This window comes from Tachysurus fulvidraco, chromosome 17 (assembly GCF_022655615.1).
Source record: "Tachysurus fulvidraco isolate hzauxx_2018 chromosome 17, HZAU_PFXX_2.0, whole genome shotgun sequence".
Lineage (NCBI taxonomy): Eukaryota > Metazoa > Chordata > Actinopteri > Siluriformes > Bagridae > Tachysurus > Tachysurus fulvidraco.
Window position 1 is genome coordinate 7,725,472 of NC_062534.1, and position 18,423 is coordinate 7,743,894.

Here is an 18,423-nt window from a genome sequence, read left to right on the forward strand (position 1 = left end):
CACACTTTTCCCCTCCTGCACTGGCGAAGATGATGACCTTCTGATAACCTGTGTGTTCATCAGTCAAATTACTGTCCCCGGTAATGGTAATGCCAAAGCACTGGAACACTGGGGCCAACTAATCTGTATTCAAATTACACACCACCAAACAGTGGCCTCCGTGGCTATAACTCAGGCGCAGTGCATGCAGGGATGAGAGCTCAGGAACCCCTCCCGTCCAATCGGACATTATCATACATTTACCAGGTGTGCGACAGGCCTTCTGTGGTGCGGCTGATATTGGAAAAATTAATCATAAGTTCCCTATACTGCCTTAATGGTCATTTTAAATTAATTAATTGCTAAAGTGTAGGAGGCAAAGTGGTAGGGGTTATGGGTGATGGGCAAGAGGCACATAAGTCTGATCATTCTTATTCTAAATCTAATTGTTTTATTATTTCATATGAGCTTATAAAATGTGGCTAAATTATTAAAATCATGTTAAATTCATGTTAAAAATTACATTTTTAAATGTTTTTTTACAGGATTTAATCAGAGTGATATATACAAACACAGCACTGGTATTTTTGTATAACAGACACATTGCCTTACTTTTGCTAATTTTTTAATTTAATTAGTTATTTAGTTAGTTAATTAGTTAGTTAGTTTTTATAAGTTTAGTAAAAGTCTTGCTACAGCTTGAGTCTTTACGAAATAATATGAGCTTTCAGCAAAACAGTTATATGATATATACATTTTACTGAATTGAATAACTAGCTAGCTGTGTTTTATCACATAATAGTAGAGCTACATTACATTACATTACGCTACATTACGCTTTAGTCTTTTAACAATTTAGTCTTCTTATGGCATGTTATGTGTTTAAAAAATATCTTACTCATTGCCATTATTTATTTTTGTTCTGTATCTGTTTAAATGAAGAAAAAATATATTTTTGTTACATTTAGTATGTAAGCATTTGCCAAGATATAAGATTTATAATGATTTATAAGATCATACACGGTAAAAAAAAATGCCGAAATAAACTACTCTAAATGTTATAATATTGAAACCATATTATTCCAACAGCAGTCTGAATCAGAGAGTAGCGTTTTGGCGCCATCTTGTGACCGCGCGCGATATTACAAACAAACTATAATACTAAAGTCCAACAGAACACTTCTATATCACAGACTCCATAAATACATTTAATCCTCCAGTCAAAATACATACAGAAACCTTTGATTTACTTTGCAACGCTTTATAGTTTTGTTGTTGTAGGGTTTTTAAGATGAGATACTCATCAAATTTGAGGTTTTATGTGAAGATATTTGCGTAGTTGGTTACAGGTCCAGAGTAGCCAGAAAGGAAGTAAATAAAATATAAATCAGATAACACAATCATATGGTGCATAAGAGTATAATGTTGGTATGTCAATAAGACTTCATTCAACTAGTCAGTAATACATTCAACTAGTTATTAATAGCTATAGCTAATGCCATTAATTAGTTTCATCAGATTTTCTCAATTGTCATTTGTTTCCACAAGTATGAAATAATACACAATGTACAATGAGTTGCACTGTTGCTGAAAAATCAGTAACAGGGTAGTAAAGTGTAGTTACTGTTACCACACTGAATTATTTTCTAATAATAACATGTTCCATTGTGTTTCAATCCTTGTCTTGTGTAACAGCAATTGGTCAATGATTTCAATTGTTTCCTTACAAAAAAAAAAAAAACATTAGTTCCTGTTGATATTTAGAATACTGAGAATAAAAAAAATACTTTATAACAGCTTTAAACAACTGCTGCATTACCAGCCATAACCTGTTTTCACTCTTTAATAAACAGCTAGTCATATTAAAGAGAAATTCAAGACAAAACACTTAATCCTTAGTGCTTAATTATTTTATCATAATATAATTATTTTTCTTAATTATTTTTATCATAATATACAGTACAGTATAAGAAAAATAAAAAGGCACATTATTTTTTATCCAAATATACCAGATGTGACCTGCTTTGGTTTTAACCATCATAAATAAAATTTAGTAAATCTTCCTCAGCATCTTCTGTTAAAACATTTACATCAAAGTTCTATAGCATTAGTTACAATATCATAGGATCTGAAACATACAAAAATGCCAAAAAGCTTTAAAATAAACTATTATGGCACATTCCAAACATTTTAAAATGTAAAAAAGATTGCTTATTAAATAAAAACTAAAAACCTTCTAAGTTTAAGTTTGTTCAGTTGTGTCAGTTATGTTCAGAAAGATGTTAATAGTTGTCTACTAGAAATATCAATTAAAATGTTTCAATTAAAAAAAGTTAACTGTTCTCAAAGTATTTCATGTTGTTAATTCAGCATTGTGAACTTCATACTTTCACAACTGTCACTGTTGTTTAGCTTGACGATTAAATGTTTGTTTTAACACAGTAATGCTCAATATGTATTGCTCAGTATTCAATATTTTGAATACATGTGAAGCACATATTATAGTACAGGATTATTGCCTATTGCTGTACAAATGATATAGTACTATTGTACTACTTTGAATCAGTGTTTCAGGGCTCAGATTTGGTGAAACAGCGCAGTCCAGGGATCCTCCAGCGAGAGCTGGTGTGGATGCGCAGGTTCAGCCACTCCTGCTGAGCCACAGCTAAGTAGGACTCTGGTGGAGTTGTGGAGAACAGTTCAGGGCTCCCAGAGCCTTCTGCTTGAGTCAAGGCCTGTTGACAGGCAGCCTGGATGTCTATAGTCTCCAGATTATTGAGGCTTCCAACTGTCTGGTCCACTACCTGAGCCCTGTTTGGGCCTGTAAATACAACAGAAAAAGAATTTTTATCATTTTGGTTTTTTTTAGGAAGTCAAGAAGCTCTTGTTGTTATTTCAACCATATATAGCTGATGTGGGTTAGCTATATGGCAGGTTAGCCAGAACATAAAAAATATTATTTTGCTTACAAAGATGTTGTCTTTCGGCATGGTTTCCTAGATTCATTTTTTCAAAGATAGCACGAAATAGAAATATTTTTTTTAATGGCTTAACATCCTGCTTTCTGATAGCTCATTTGGAAGAAAGGCAGATGGACAATAACATTATTTTTCTTTCTTTATATTTCTTTATTTTTCTTTAAATCTTTCATTGATTTAAATGAAAAAAGAATTTTGAAATTTCTACATAAATTTCCTAGTTTTAGACCTGGCAGTAACTCACAGCAGTGTCTGAAAGGCTCCCATCTGTGAGAGGGCATGTACGGTTTGGTCACAGGTTGCTGTAACAGGCACACTATGGCGCTGTCCACTTGATGAAAGACACGCAGTGAGAGAAGCCGGTGGTGCAGCTCCTCCGACAGGCTGTACTTCTCTGAACGAATCAACTCTCGAATCAGATCAAAATCCTGCTTCAGCTGCAGGGCTCCATGAACACTATAATGAAGAAGTTAATGTCAAGGAACAGAGTGTATATATAAAATATAATATTGTCAGTGATGATGAATACGTTCTGATCCGTAAAAAACATTGCCCACCAACCTGAATTTGATTTTCTTTTTGAGGATGTGCTCCATCCAGGCCTCCATGAAGGCAGTCATGGCTTCTACCAGTGCTGGAATGCGAGTCTCATCCGGTAGGGGCTGCACTCCCTCGAACACCTGGCCAAGCACACTCTGAGCTGCAAAGGCTGCATAATCACTCGGGGTGCTGGGTAATCCTAAGAAAACACACACACACAAAGCAGCTATTCCATGCTGACAGTAAAAATAATGATGATTAACTCTATCTGTAGTAACAATGGTTGTATAGAAAACCTGTTTTATAGTTGACTCTCCAGTGTTTTGCTGATGGCATTGTCTGCTCAAAAATCTCCATCGACATTTTCTTGCAGTCCATTGAAAAGATCCTCAGGACCAGTTCAGAGAAAGCCTATTGATTTATAAATAGATTATATGAATGTAGTCCCAATTCTAATGCACTAATTTTAAAGTCACAAGACGTAAAGGAGCATAAGTTGCTATAGTGTTAACTATTCTCAGGTCTGTATCATGTTGTAGTTATACAGTTGGTGCTACAGCAAACAAATAATTGTTTATGGTTGTCTGTGCTTTTAGTATGAAATCACTATGTACATACTGTGGGTTAAGTATTTTAGCAGCCCTAACCCGAAACCCAGTCAAAACTGCAATCAATAATTTCTTCCTAATTATTATATAATGACTGAAATTGGAGAACATTTAACCTGTAGTTGTGAGACTGCATGAGATAATTTCAGTCTATTTTCCATGATGAGATGATGATCATTTCTTCCAACCACAGTGTTCAGCTGCTGCACGAGACTCTCCACCGCCTCCCTGAGAGCCTTCCAAATTCATACAACCAAAAATATCAAAGCATGTTTTTCATTTATATTCTCCAAATGGATATAAGATCCAATACAAAAAGTGCTCTATACCTTAAGATCTCCTTGTGTGACCAGCACAAACTTAGTAAGAGACCATGAGGCCAGAAACTGGTAGGCCTTACTCACAACCCAGAAAGTAGAGGACTGGACAGTGGCTTGAGCCCTGCACAGCAACCCAAGATGATACAAACCAAGGCTCCTGGTTGCCATCTCCCCTGTGCACAGGATGACAAACATTATGAATTATGACACAAAGTCCTTCAAGAAGAGGACCGAACTGCTTTATCTTGTGAAAGGAGTGTAAAATATATTTTATAGTCATTGGGAAAACTTTCCCAACTCTTTAAAATCCTGCATTTCCTCTCGAGTTTTCAAAAGGAACAGTTACAGAAAATATAGTTCAGAATACCTAAGCTTGTGTGTGAGGTTTGCAGTAACTGGAGCACAGACAGGAGAGGAGGGAAAAGCTGGAGCGAAAGATCCATGGTGGCGGTTCTTACAGAAGAAGGAACCCTCATGGCTCTCGGTAAACACTTATCCTTCATCCCTAAACCCAGTGACTCACACATCGCTGCAACAAAAACATACACTTAAGAATGAATCATACTCTTAAAACTAGTTACCTATTATTTATCAGCCAAAAATGTTTTGAATTACTGTATTAATGAGCAATCAGTATCACACAATACACACTTAACAACAAGCATCGTTGTGGTAATAGGGTCATAACGGCACCTTCAAAAGATGGCACATGGGACATGAATATTTAATAAAATATCATACACTATTTGTTTTTTTTTAAAGCCATCATTATTACTGTGTCTAAAAAAATGTAAATGTGCACAGGACAGTAACCAACAATGTGATCAAGCTGCATGCTGCAAAAGGAATTACTGTTTACCATCCTGGAGGATAGTTATAGGACATTCTGTTATTAATTAAAGAATGACACGTCTTAATTCACCAATGTTGGACAATTTACAGCTTTAACACTCACTGTTACAAAACACTGATACTTGAGCCATTCAACATAAACAGATATGAAGGAAAGCGTGTGATTGGTGATGACGTGAAGTTTCTATCTCCTTCTCTCCTTATAGAAAGTTTACATCATCACCAATCAAACACTTTTCTCAACAGATGTTTATGTTGAATGTCCACAATACAAGTCACTGTGTAATGTCTTACGACAGAAAGTAGACATTACACATTAGAGCAAGCACAATAATATAAACCTTACAGCCAGAACTAATGTCTGTGCTGCTGTTACTTCAGACTGATCAGAATCAACATTCAACAGCACTGTGGTATAAAATCCAAAGCAATTCATCTGTAATAAACAATGTAGATATAAATATTATTAACGTTACAAGTGAATATTTGAATTAGATAAATTGTGCTAGACTCTAAATGTAATTTAGAAACAAAGCAGTAAAGCTTTTCCAATTTAGTTTACAAACTCACTTGCATCCCAGTGCACGAAGGCAGCAGTAGATAAAATATGGGAGCAGAATTTATTCAGGACATCCTTGCATTCAGCTGGAACCAAATCTGGAAAGAGCAAATCAAAATAAAAGTAATTCAGCACTCAAGCAATTGAATAAGAAAACAAAGTGATTTTATATACAACCTTTTATAGTTCTACCTTCTTTACAAGCTTGCATCAGCCATCCGAACAGAAGGAACAGCCTCTGATCATTCCACAGGTTCATGCCCCCCAAAATACTGCTGTTAGACGGGTAATAAAAAAGCTTGATAAGTGCTTTGCCAAATTCCCTCCAGAGTATATCCCTGTACTGACAGAAAAGTGCCACACATGCATCCAAGCTGCTCAGGTCCATCTGCTGATCAGTGGTTTGAATACGAGAGGGACATTTTTCCGGATAATTATTTTCTTCTCGCCCACTGGCTCTGCAGCTCTTCTCTGCAGAAACATTCCTATCCCATTGTGGTCTTTTGGGAATGTGTGGATCTAAGAGGTCTGTTGAGGATACTAAGACATGAAAAAGAGTTTCCATAATGTCCTCTCGATCTTGGTGAGCAAACATAAACAAGGGCAAGTTGGAAGACCAAAAACTGTTGAGTGTCTTCTTAGGGGACTCATCTAGCATTGGCTGACCTGAAGCAGATGGAATAAGAGGACTGGGACAAACCCAGTCCCCCCATTTCATGCTGGTTTTTCCTGAAAGAGAAAAAAGATCAGTTTGCTGGCATGTCCAGTTGTAAAGCTGCCTGGCTGAAATTTGAGCTCGAATCTCCGCCGTGATCCTCAAGATTTCCACCACAGACAATGCTCCAGGTCTGACGTGCTTCCTGGGCAAGCCTGACCTCATGTGAGAAAAATCGGAGGTGAACAAAGTCTGCAAACTCCAGTCTGCAGCTTTTTTCTGGGCCCTTGGGCTTGCTATGACATGATTATATAGCTCTACAGCAGACAGCAAGTCCTCTAAGGCATCTCTTGGAACACATGCCAGCTGGGTAGCAGCTAAAGCTTTAATCACTGTGTGCATGCAATTCTCGATCAGCAGCAAGGCTTGCTGTCCCCGTAACCACAGCCCTCTCTGCATTGAATATACCATCTCTGTATGGCTAAAAAGAACAATTCGCAAGAAGTGGTCTGAGCGCACTCTGGCATACAGCATGTCCCAGTGGCCAAGGTGGACCTGCAGTTCCTCACACATAGCCCTAAGATCCAGGTCCCAGGAAGCATTAGCTTGTTCATTTGAACTTTGTTCCCTGCTGGCTAAGAGACGGGCTTTCCCCAGCACATCACCCATTCGAGATATAAAGCAGTTAACCGCACGACACCGACGGCCATACTCGTGGAGAAAGAGTAGCTGAGCCCGTTGTTCCAGAAGGTGCTGGAGCTGTGCATAGTGCTGGCTAAAGACTGCTGCCTGAGGATGATAGTAAAATTCCACCTCTTCTGAAGTAGACAGTCCTCTAATGCACCCTTTCAGAGAGCCTCCTGATCCATGCAGTACACAGCACTGAGAACTGAGACTCAGTAAAGTGTGCTCTAGGTGCTGGAGGCGTTGGGAAGAACGAGAGGTAAGATCCGGACATGCTACAAAATGATCTTCATTTTCATAGTTCCAGCTGTCGCTCTTCTGTCTCAGGGGGAGCTTAGAGTTGGTACTGAAGCACCTCTGAAACAGAGGATCTGTTTTCTGATGGGACTTAATAAACAGGTGCTGGTACTGAGGACCTGGGAACATAAAATGAGACCATTTATGAATATACATTTCTGCATGCAAAAATTTCTTACTGTGCCTGCTTCAGGTTTTTGTCATATCTTAGGCTTCAACAAATTAACAAAATTGAGAATTAGATAATAAAATAGTGCATTCAATCCAATCGAATATATATCAGACTTCAACAAATCTGGGCATTTGTTCTGAGTTTGAGCAGAAAAGATAGAACTGCAATAACACTATTAATAGCCAATCAGAACAGTAACGTTCCTCGACTAACAAAGAATTCAGAATAACACAAAATACTAGCATAGAAGTAATACCTACCATTGTGTTTGTCCGTTGAGGGATATTTTTTTCCAGACAGTATTTCTGGAGGAGTTTTTGGTTTTCTCTGTGAATAAAATATGAATCTGAAGTTAGCAAATAAACTGCAACAGACATCAATTATAATGAAATTTAACACAAGACTTTACTGAGTAAAATATTATTTAGCTATTTATTCAGCACTTTTAACAGAAAAGTCTGCATCCGAACAGTGTTAAAACAAAGCAATGGTTTTAAAGACCAAAATGAACAATATACGTATTAGAACATAAATAGGAAACAATCCTATGGTCCTGTCGAGTTCCTGCAAGAGCATCAGTTTCATACTAACCGAAGTGACGTGTTCAGTATCTGAGACTTGAAGCTCGGAGCTGTCAGTCCCAGCAGACAGCAGTGCTCTGTCTAGAGGCGAAACATGTCATGCAAAATAAGTCAAAATAGCAATTACGTCTAAATAAAAGAAGTGAAAACCCCAACAGATGTCTTGAGTTGTCTGTAGAGCCTTTTTAACTATTACACATTTACTGTAACCTGGCTGCACAGACAGTGCAGTTAGAAATGATTATGCTTTTAATGCAAAGTGTGTTAAAAGGATGTTTTATATCAGTATGTTGTGAATTACACAGTGCTGTGACTGACTGTATTTGGTTTAGGAATCTTTATGGTCCACAACAGCAGAAAGTCCATCAGAATCGCTGTGAATGGCAACATAGACAAACACTGATCCAAACCAGCCAAAGAACATGAACACTTCTATGACCTTTTGGCTTTTGGAAATAATTATATTTTAATGTGAACAACTGTGTGTGTGTGTGAGAGAGAGAGAGAGAGAGAGAGAGAGAGAGAGAGAGAGAGAGAGAGAGAGAGAGAGAGAGAGTTAGATTTGGGTTAATGTCAGCAAATGTGTAACTGTAAAAGGGCTCTACAGATTATATGCAATGTAAACAAAATGTTAATTGCTATTAATGATCAGCAGTAAAGCAGTAAATCACCTGCAGCATGATGATGTTTTTGTGTTTTGTTGTTGTGTTCATCCTCACTGTGTCCTTCCTGAAGACTACTAGCTATCTGAGCCATTCTCTCTTTCAGATCATTAACTCAGCTTTCACATTTCACCTAAATCCTAAACAGAAACAAGAGCTATTTATAGGGTGGAATAAAAGTCTTCCTACATCCCTAATTTCAGCCTGCAGTTTAGCTGTGTGACTGTCGTTAAGTCGTTTATCATTAGCTGATCTTTACCTGGTTAAACAACTTCTTCTTTGTAACACACACTGTACCAGGAAAACACCTCTAAGACATTTATAAGCACAATATATCATATGATGACTGAGTCCAGCGTTAAAACTGTTTTGAAGAAGCAAGAAAACATGGAAACGGTTAAATGCCTCTGCGGCCCTGTCCCAAATAGTGCCCTATTACCTTCACATTCGCACTTAAGCGCTGAGGTGGAAGACTTAAGTCAGCTAGCTACTCTCTGTTCTCTTCTCTATTTGGGACAGGGCCCAGATGAGGCGCAGGGAACCAATGAGAGAGCGGCTTTTGCTCAGTGCAGGAGCGTACAGATGATTGGTTGGTGTCACAATAGGAGGCGGGTCTTATTTATAACAACAGTATTCTATATTTTCTAACATCACTTCATTTTTTTTTTTACTGTTTCTATAAACGAATAAATATGTTCACTTATTACTGATATACTATATAGCCAAAAGTATGTGGACACCTGAGCATCACACTGTTTGGTGCTTATACTACACTGTTGACACAAAGTTGAAGCACATAACTGTAAATGATGTCTTTATATTATGCATCTTTCGGATATTTAACATTTAGACATATTTAAGACTAAGACATGAACAAAGGGCCCCAAATATGTTCCAGGATGATAATGTCCAAAAGACTAGTTGAAAACTTTCCCCGAAGAACAGAGATCATTATAAAAGCAGAAGACACAGTATAATGGAAGAAGAAAAAAAAATAAGGATGGTCACTGCATGTGGTTGTTCAAGCCACATACGTCAGCGCTATACTCCTCCCAAACGGAATACGTCACTCGCAAGTGACTCGCGAGTCGCGCCAGAAACAAATGTTTTCCCACCAGCGCTGGCTTCGATCTTTCACCCAGGTGTCTCATTGGGTCTTAAAATGCACTGCTACCGCCAGCGAAAATGCAGCAAACAGTAAATATTGTTTTTTGTAGCAACCGCATACACCAAATCGTGTTCTATTTTAATTACCCCGGAAATGAGGTAAAATATATTTGCATATTGGGCGGGAGTAGAAAGATCAGATTCATATCCGATTCGCCAAGACGCATTTTTGTGGCCTAATGTAAATGGAACAGTTTTAACAGATCAGATAGCTATCGGATCAGAGAAAACACATGAAGTGACCAGGTGTAAAAAGGCCCTAAATGTACTCTGAACATATTAAAAATAATGTGGTCTTTTCAGAATCGTTTCTTTATTTCAAAAGTGTCTTTCTAAAACAGCTGGTTAAATATTTAACAGAAATGTCAAATTTACATCACAAAAATAAAGGAAAGACTATAAAATCAAGCAAAGATTAATGCATAAGCTGTCCTCTCGCACTATCAGAGCATCAGAGAGTTAAGCCATCTCAGCTTCATCTATCTTCATCATCTTATGGGGGGTTCCTGAGAGCTGCAAAAAAATAACATGAACAACAATTAATAAATAAATTAGAAACTGTCAGCTAAATATTTAAGAAAAAATGCAACAAGGTTGTTAAATCTTTGCATTTTTTCAGCATTTCAAACACACCTCAGAGACTGATGTGCTAGTTTTAGAGCTCAATGCTTCTGGTTCAGGATCCACTGAGCACTCTACATCCAGCTCAAAGTCCATGACCTCACCCAAATCTCTGTACAAGAGAAACACAAGACACTTCATTTCATTGCACACATTGTACAATAAAATGATTAAAATTCTGCACACATATTACTCTCATGAGGAAAAACAAAACCTACACTGCTTGAAGATCACTGCCTTCTTCAGCAGGAGGGTCCCATGCATGGAGTTTGACTTTCCACAGTTTTATCTGCTGGTCCCAGGAGCGACGACTGTATTTCTTAAATTTGTTTGGAGTTCGTGGATGAACCCCAGGTTTTCTCAAGTGCCTATAATTAGGAATGAAAGCATATAAGTCAAGTAGATTTCACTTTATGAACTCAGCACTCCTAGCTTCATTCAGGTACAGGGCAATAACAGCACATGCTGTGATCTACTCACTTCGGCACTTCTTTAATGTATCTGTCATAGGCCAGAGTGTTCTTTCCATAGTTAATCTGCTTTTGTCTTCTCAATAGTACAGCCTCATCAGTCTCGATGTCCCCAGGAACAGGGGAGTCTCTGGAATCTCTGGAGTCTGAACTGTAGGCACAACACAAGCGTTATTATTGTACAAGCACACTGCTGCAACAGTAAAAGCTACAGCTGTAAATAACAAACCTTCCAGATGATGTTTTCCTCTCTCTTTGAACAATATCACCAGTCAGTATTCGCCGTCTGTAACTAGAGCAGAATTAACAAGTTAAAACCCCCTTAATAACGTCTGCTGTGAATGGTTTCAAACATCTTAAAATAAAATAAAAGCAACTGACCGCTCTATGTCCCGACGAACATTAGTGCGCATTTCATTATTCTCCACCTCCTCTGCCCAGTCTCTTATTCTCGACACCGGTCCTGCACTCTCTGGAGTTGTAAAACTGGACAAAACAACTAAATGATTATTTATTTAAAGCACATATTGTAAAAGGATAAACAATTGATGTTTATTCTCTTCCAAACAAAAAATTCCACGTCATAGATTTTAAAATTTTTTATACTGCAGCCATTGCTTTAGAAACCACAGCTAAGAATAAAATTCTAAAAGGCAGAGAGTCAGTATGTTGGTTCTGGTTGATTTTTTTTTTTTTTTTTAAACTAATCTAGGTCAAATGTCAGATTCTCAAATGTCTTCCATATCACCAATAGCATGGGGTCAAACATTCAAAATGCATTAATGGTGGCACGTTAATAATGGTGTAATGATGCACACCAAGTCTCATTCATTTGTACAATGTACATGTGAAGAGGAGAACATCTAAATCCTCCAAACAAATAATATTAATATTATTATTAATTCCAGAACACTTCAACAGTTTACCATTCAGGCCTGTTCGATCCTCTTCTGTCTGAAGTGTTGGTCTCAGACTTATCATGTGATCTTCGTACGTTCCCTTCAGCATCCCGTTTCCTGCAATGAGACCATCTTGGCCCTTTGTTCCTGTATTAAAAAAAACAATACAAGCAGGAATTAACAATATTTAGTTTCATTCTTAAAAAACAATTTTGTCAAACTTTAAAGTGGACCAGAGAAGATATCGTTATTACAGTTAGCTTTATAGATTAGTTTTTAATCCGAATCTGTTTGCAATGTTTAATGGTTCAAAAATATTAGATCACCATACAGATTCTTTTACAGTTAATGGTGATGGGTTGCAAAACGTTCTGGAACCTCTGAGGAACAAATTAATATACAAATAAATCCACTACAAAGGCAAAGCAAGGGTATGTTTAGATTTTTTTTGTTGTTTTGTTTTTCACTTTCTAAACTCAATTCATAACGTAACATTGAGATCATAACTAATGACATCTTAATCTATATTGCTTTAACACTTGTGTGTGTGGTTTTTTAACGCTTTTGATAATACCTTCTGAATTTATAGGTCCCTCTAATGCTTATCATTCCCAGACATGTGCACAAGCTGTTCTCTATACACGAGTTTTCCAGCTGAACTGTTTTCATCCTCAGACAATACAAAGCCCATAAGCTGCACTTTACTGTTTTAGCGCCATTTTGACGTCAACAGAACGACACCGGGTTTTAACCGGGTTTTTGTTAACATGCAGCAGTGCTTTTAGAAATAAAAACATCTGGTAAAAATTGGATACATATTTTTTAAAATATAAATTCAAGGTCTCTTTACCTATTGTGTAAGTCTGGATCATCACCACAAACAAGCTAACAAACTACATTAGATACTATGGCTCTCTGCTTATATATATATATATATATATATATATATATATATATATATATATATATATATATATATCCATGCATACATACACACACACAAGCAAGCTTATAACCCATATATATATAACCTATATATTTATTTATGACAATAAAAACAATTGAATGTTAATAATGAATCCAGGCAGAACTATTGGTCATTATTGTCAACATTAAATACCAGTGTTTATACATACACACTCGTGTTGTAAAATTAAAGTTATATATTCGTGTAAATGTGCAAGTTTAACTGAAACGGATTTGTTCGATGAGCTAATTAGCAGCTAGCAAAAAAAGCCCGCTGGAATCCGGAATGAACAAAAACAGAGACTCCTCGGTGTGTTTCTGATTAAAAACACGCAGAAACCGGTGATTAAACGCAGTTTACCTGCTTTCTCCAGTCGTGTGGTCGTTGTCCACGCCGTGTTTGTGGTGATAAGACATTGTTTAAGACGCTAAGATGAAGCGAGATGAAGAGCAGCGGAGAGTTTGACAAAGCGCGCGCGCCACTTGTTCCGTCCGTGACGACCGTCAACAACCAAGTCACATGACAGCCTACAGTATTCTGGGTAAAGAACGGGAGCCTGTTTCCCCCAGTACGCATGCGTATAAACTCCACCTGGTCGCTGCATGGAAAGTCGTGTTAAGGATGTGAAGATGATGATGGTTATAACTTCATAAACCGTTTACAGTTTACGTTTATTTTTCAACTTGCTTACTTTACGCAAGGGCTATTCATCATTTTTGCATTGTTTGGGTAGAATAGTACAAATGTTTAAAGAGACTTATTGTGTATTAGTTTTAGGGTCTGTGTTAGCTAATGGCATAAAAGTGTCTTCGGTGTATGGGTGAGAGTCCTGCAGGCCACATCACACAAAAAACACCAAGAAAATCAAGTAAAAAAAACAACAAATATTTACACAACAAACGTAGCTGCAAGAAGCAGTAAAGGAGCCAAAGCACTTTCTGTTCCCAGTCACTGCTTATTTTGTTGGAGATCAGTTGGATTACAGACATAACTTTAGTGATGCTAGTGAGTCACTGGTCCATGCAGTTAAAGCAAGTTAGAAATAATGAATAAAAAAATGTACTACCTGTTTACTTTCTATTCTAACAGGTGGATTAAGGTGTACCACCTTTAAGAGTTGAAGACCTCTCTCTAAAAGTCTATAAAATCGCACATGCACCCTATATATACATTTACGGCATTTAGCAGACACCTTTATCCAGAGTGACATACAATTATGTTGTATTCTTATACAAATAAGAAATTGACGGTCTTGCTCAAGGGCTCAGCAAACTCATGACCTTCTGATCAGTCGATCAATGCCTTAACCACTAGTCTACCACATACGTGGGGCAGATGGTTGTTAGTGATGCTCACTTTATAATTTATTGTTCAATAAGTAACACTGCTGAGACCAGGTTTTGTAGAAGACGGTTAAGTTTGGAATAAAACACCGAACCCTGGTATGCCAACTGCATATGTTCGTTATTCAAGCAATCCCTTCCTTTGAACTCCACGTGTTAAAACATTGAGATGTAAATGTCAAAGCTAAAATTCTGATCCATCATCTCACTTATTTCTTGCTCTAAAACCCAAATGTAGTGTATAGCAAAAAGAAAAGAATTAGTCTTGAAATCTATGAGCACAAAACTTGAGCACTTTATCTTTAGTCAGAAATACAATAACATGATGTATTTAAATGTGCAATATTAAATTTGTAACCTTTGAAAATTGATCTATGAAATCCCCAAAACATGCAACAGGTCATATCAGTAGTCCGAATTTAAACTGTTAATGGACCAAAAATAAAATGGATGGGTCATTTAACACTTCAGTAAAGATATACCATGTTGTGATATTGCATATTTACAGATAGCAGCACTTTAATATTTAAATTCTAGCTTTACTTTTTGGTATACATTATTTTGTGCCTACAAGTCAGTTTTATTTTTGTGACTTGAAGCTGCAGTAACAATACCACCCCCCCCCCTTAATAAAGTATTCTGATTTGCTCTTTAACCCCCTTTCTTTGATTACTCAGCACAATAGTAGTAACCAAGTCCACTGCAAAACAGTGATTGGGGAAACTAGAGTGTTAAAATCCCTCAAGTTAAAAATGAATGGAAAAAGCACACTTTATTTTTCTTTAGAGTGCAAGATATAATTACAGAATAGCAAAAAGAATTTCTACATCCAAAAAATGCCAAAGGGTCTGAATGATCTACACAGATTCCATGCACATGTGGAAGCCAGCCTTTCTTGATCGTTCACACAAAAAAAAAATAGTCTTCTATACTGCAAAATCAGCCCTTCTCAAACATGAACCTGCAAGACAAACATACACAAGTCATATATTTATATAACCAAGTTTAAAATAGCAATAAGTAAACTGTAGCAGGCCTTCTTGTCAGGAGCTTTTAGACTACAAACAGCCAAAACCTGTGCCAGCCCTGCATATGCTGTCCCAAGGTACAAAAGACATCACGAAAACACACAGTTTGTCATGATGGTATCAACTTGGGGTTTATGCTTTAAGTGAACAGTAAGGATTGCCTAACCTTGTTCCTGTTGCACCTTCTGCACGATACCTGTAAAGTGAGTGAAGTGTTAAAGGAAACCCAACATAATGTCCAGTAGGTTACAGAAAGAAATTATGCTCAGTGTTAAAGGCTTCTTCACTTCACAGTAAGAATGATGTGTTGAATTAAGCTCATCACAGCATTACTTATGGATCACCACAACAAGTTAAATCTCTTACCATACCAAGGCCACAGTTCTTGAGGAACACCATCAGCCTGTAATAAAATAGTCGTTAGATTAATGCCTGAAGTAGTGTTAATCATGTGGCATCAAAATGGACTCATTTATGGAGAAAAAAAAAATCCCTTACCACGCAAGTCAACAGGCCATGGCAGTGTGCATCTTTCAACATCAAATATCTGCAAGAGAAGACTAAATTAAAGTTCACTTTCATACCGTGAAACAGGCATTTTACATTATATTAACAATGTTTGCCCACAGACTAGGGCTGCCCACATGGGATGTGTAAGCAGCCCACTCTCAGTTGGGCAAGACACCACAATAGCCATGGTGCAAGACTGCTAAAACAGCAAGCCCTGGACATAGCCTAAACAGCAGTGCCTTTCTTTTCCAGCAGAGTAACACTAGCTCAGGCACTGCACAGGCCTGTACAGCTGACTGCCGCTGGATAAAAAGACATAATATTCAACAATAATGGAAGGTTCATCTTACCAAAAGTGCACTAGCACTGATCCAGAAAACCCAGTATGGAGATCCATCTGTGAACAATAAAATACATAAATATAATCAGAAGTAGCATTCTAACTACATGTATATTGAATATTAAGTCCAAAAGGGTCACTATTCGATACTTTATTTAGGAGAATTTTGCTGCAGCTTTCAAATTTCATGAAGCAAATATTATGCTTTTCCCCCTCGAGTAAACCAATTAACTGGGTGAAACTGCAAGCACAAGACGTTTGCACATATTTTCCTTTTTAAACAAACATTTAGTGAAGAGAAGAAATCACATTTATATGGTAGATACGCACGTGGGGGCAAAGAAGGCGCTTTATGATTACGTAACACGACACGTCTTGGCCCAAATCTTCAGTGATTTTGTAGGTAAAAAGTGAGCGCTTCTGTTTATCACCAGATTCGTTTGATTATACGTTCTTTCCTGCAATCGTAATATTCTTATAGATGTGGAAAACGACAATGACCTCACTACCTCATACGACGTGCACCCACACGAACACGTGGTGTTCACGTGTAGCCTGCTTTAGGCTCTAGATCAGAGGTCTAGTCTAGTGTTTTACACACTCGTAAATGTAAAAGAAAAACACACGGAAAGCGTTCGATTAATAAAGTTAATAAATAAATAAAATTTCCCTAAAAGATCAAACCTGTTTTGTTGCATCTTAGGCGCCATAAGTGAGCGTTATTACAGCGCTGCATGAACACCGTACACAGATGAACACCTGATCGACTTACCACGGCACTCCGAAGCGAGAAACACCCTTAAGAGGCGAAGCAGCGCTTTTGTGCAGTAAAGAAAGTATCAGCAACGACATGGCGAACAGGAAAGAGCACAGAACGTCCAGCACCATATTTATACACCACCGAAGGAGCGCATGGCATGCTGGGAACTAAATAAGTGCATCCCACTATTACATAGCTAGGAAGAACTCACACAGAACTACAGCTTTCACACCATAATAGAAGTACAAATTATAAATGTAATATTATATATATCCAGAAATAAGTCATTATAACAAAAGTAATTGTAAAATGTAAAAGACTTCATGATATTTTTGTGTTTGTTTTGTATTTTATGTGTAAAGGCCAACCTTTATTATCTTAATCATAACTAATGGTTCTGTGTCTAATTACCCTTTAAAAATAAAAATAAAAAATGAAACAAGATCAAATTCATATCGATTCTGTCATTTTCCACTAGATGGCAGTATAAACCTGACTAGCTTTTGTGAATCACATGTTAATCTTTAACTTTTTTTACTCAACAGAAATTTTTGCTTATTGAAGTTATATTATTTGCATCACTGTACAATAATGCATGATGCAGATTTCCCTCCACTATAATTTAATAATCACACATGCAGAATAAAAAGAAGTAATAAGTGGTAGAAAAGGAAATGAAATTAATTTTTAAATCATTCAAACATGGAAAAATAAAAATCCCTGCTGAAAAAATCTGGACAATTTGTTTGATATCACAGCAGTGAAATATGTAGTTTAATGCAGTATTAAGGAGGCTGTATAATAACAGCAGGCAAAGATATAATGGTCTCCTAGGTTGAGAAGCTTGACAATGTGTTTTAGCAGCTAGCAAAAGAGATTCACAGTGTAATTTTCCTTAACACCATCATTCGTCATAACCTGTTAAATGTAAATGTAAAATGTTTATTTTGTTATGATTTTATGATGTTTATTTAACAGGATTTTAATAACCCTGATAATGAGACGTTATGATGGTTTGCTGTAAGGATGAAATCTGACATACAGTAACGTGCATTTATTCGATTATGTAGACTATGTAGCATCTTTTGAAATATGCTAAAAATTTTCCAAAACTTGTTTGTATTTCTTTAACCATTTGATTAATTACTAACGGTGTAAAGTTTTTATTATGTCTTTAATATGCTAAAGCCTTGCCTAGTCTTAGTGTAATTTACACATTACATTTATTACTGTTCTCTATGTGACAAGACCCAGGCTTTAACTTTCTATAAATTAAAAACAATACAAATGTTTCTTAGCCATCATTCACCTCTTCATCTTTTCAGTCTCGATGTCATACAGACCAGTCAACCCTGTGAAGACAACCTGACTGATGATTAGGCTTTATACACACGAAGACACCAAGTTTTATTGCTTTTTCCCCTCAGAGAT

General features: G+C 36.9%; 2 protein-coding genes and 2 non-coding genes across 4 annotated transcripts; all 4 read right to left on the bottom strand.

Moving 5' to 3' along the window:
- Positions 1 to 1,888: 1,888 nt before the first annotated feature.
- On the bottom strand, positions 1,889 to 9,990 carry ccdc142 (coiled-coil domain containing 142). The gene is made up of 13 exons (XM_027154510.2): positions 9,147 to 9,990; positions 8,897 to 9,027; positions 8,236 to 8,306; positions 7,905 to 7,971; positions 6,029 to 7,591; positions 5,848 to 5,934; positions 4,793 to 4,954; positions 4,435 to 4,598; positions 4,222 to 4,341; positions 3,794 to 3,908; positions 3,519 to 3,696; positions 3,202 to 3,413; positions 1,889 to 2,800 (listed from the first exon to the last, which is right to left on the bottom strand). Exons 2-13 carry the CDS (start codon positions 8,979 to 8,981, stop codon positions 2,550 to 2,552), a joined length of 3,075 nt encoding a protein of 1,024 aa, XP_027010311.2. The 5' UTR covers positions 8,982 to 9,027; positions 9,147 to 9,990; the 3' UTR covers positions 1,889 to 2,549.
- Positions 9,991 to 10,348: 358 nt separating this feature from the next.
- LOC113647830 (stem-loop binding protein) lies at positions 10,349 to 13,539 on the bottom strand. Its single transcript, XM_027154787.2, has 8 exons — positions 13,372 to 13,539; positions 12,072 to 12,191; positions 11,527 to 11,631; positions 11,375 to 11,437; positions 11,156 to 11,296; positions 10,894 to 11,043; positions 10,688 to 10,787; positions 10,349 to 10,567 (listed from the first exon to the last, which is right to left on the bottom strand). The coding sequence occupies exons 1-8, from the start codon at positions 13,425 to 13,427 to the stop codon at positions 10,514 to 10,516; spliced, it is 789 nt and encodes a 262-aa protein (XP_027010588.1). The 5' UTR covers positions 13,428 to 13,539; the 3' UTR covers positions 10,349 to 10,513.
- Positions 13,540 to 15,642: 2,103 nt separating this feature from the next.
- LOC113647833 lies at positions 15,643 to 15,712 on the bottom strand. The gene has a single exon (XR_003441754.1). It is a non-coding gene; the product is annotated as a small nucleolar RNA SNORD63 (small nucleolar RNA).
- A 284-nt stretch (positions 15,713 to 15,996) lies between these two features.
- Positions 15,997 to 16,199, bottom strand: LOC113647832. Its single transcript, XR_003441753.1, has one exon. It is a non-coding gene; the product is annotated as a small nucleolar RNA SNORA74 (small nucleolar RNA).
- Between the last annotated feature and the right edge of the window lie 2,224 nt (positions 16,200 to 18,423).

Bases quoted from the DNA above. Each gene is read 5' to 3' on its own strand.
- ccdc142 (XM_027154510.2), bottom strand. From the start codon at position 8,981: ATGGCTCAGATAGCTAGTAGTCTTCAGGAAGGACACAGTGAGGATGAA. The intron at 4,599-4,792 runs GTATTCTGAACT...TCCTGTGCACAG, and splicing joins AACCTCACACACAAGCTTAG to GGGAGATGGCAACCAGGAGC. The intron at 3,909-4,221 runs GTTAAATGTTCT...ATAAATCAATAG, and splicing joins ATGCAGTCTCACAACTACAG to GCTTTCTCTGAACTGGTCCT.
- LOC113647830 (XM_027154787.2), bottom strand. From the start codon at position 13,427: ATGTCTTATCACCACAAACACGGCGTGGACAACGACCACACGACTGGA. The intron at 11,044-11,155 runs GTGAGTAGATCA...TCCTAATTATAG, and splicing joins TACATTAAAGAAGTGCCGAA to GCACTTGAGAAAACCTGGGG. The intron at 10,788-10,893 runs GTAGGTTTTGTT...TCTCTTGTACAG, and splicing joins GGCAGTGATCTTCAAGCAGT to AGATTTGGGTGAGGTCATGG.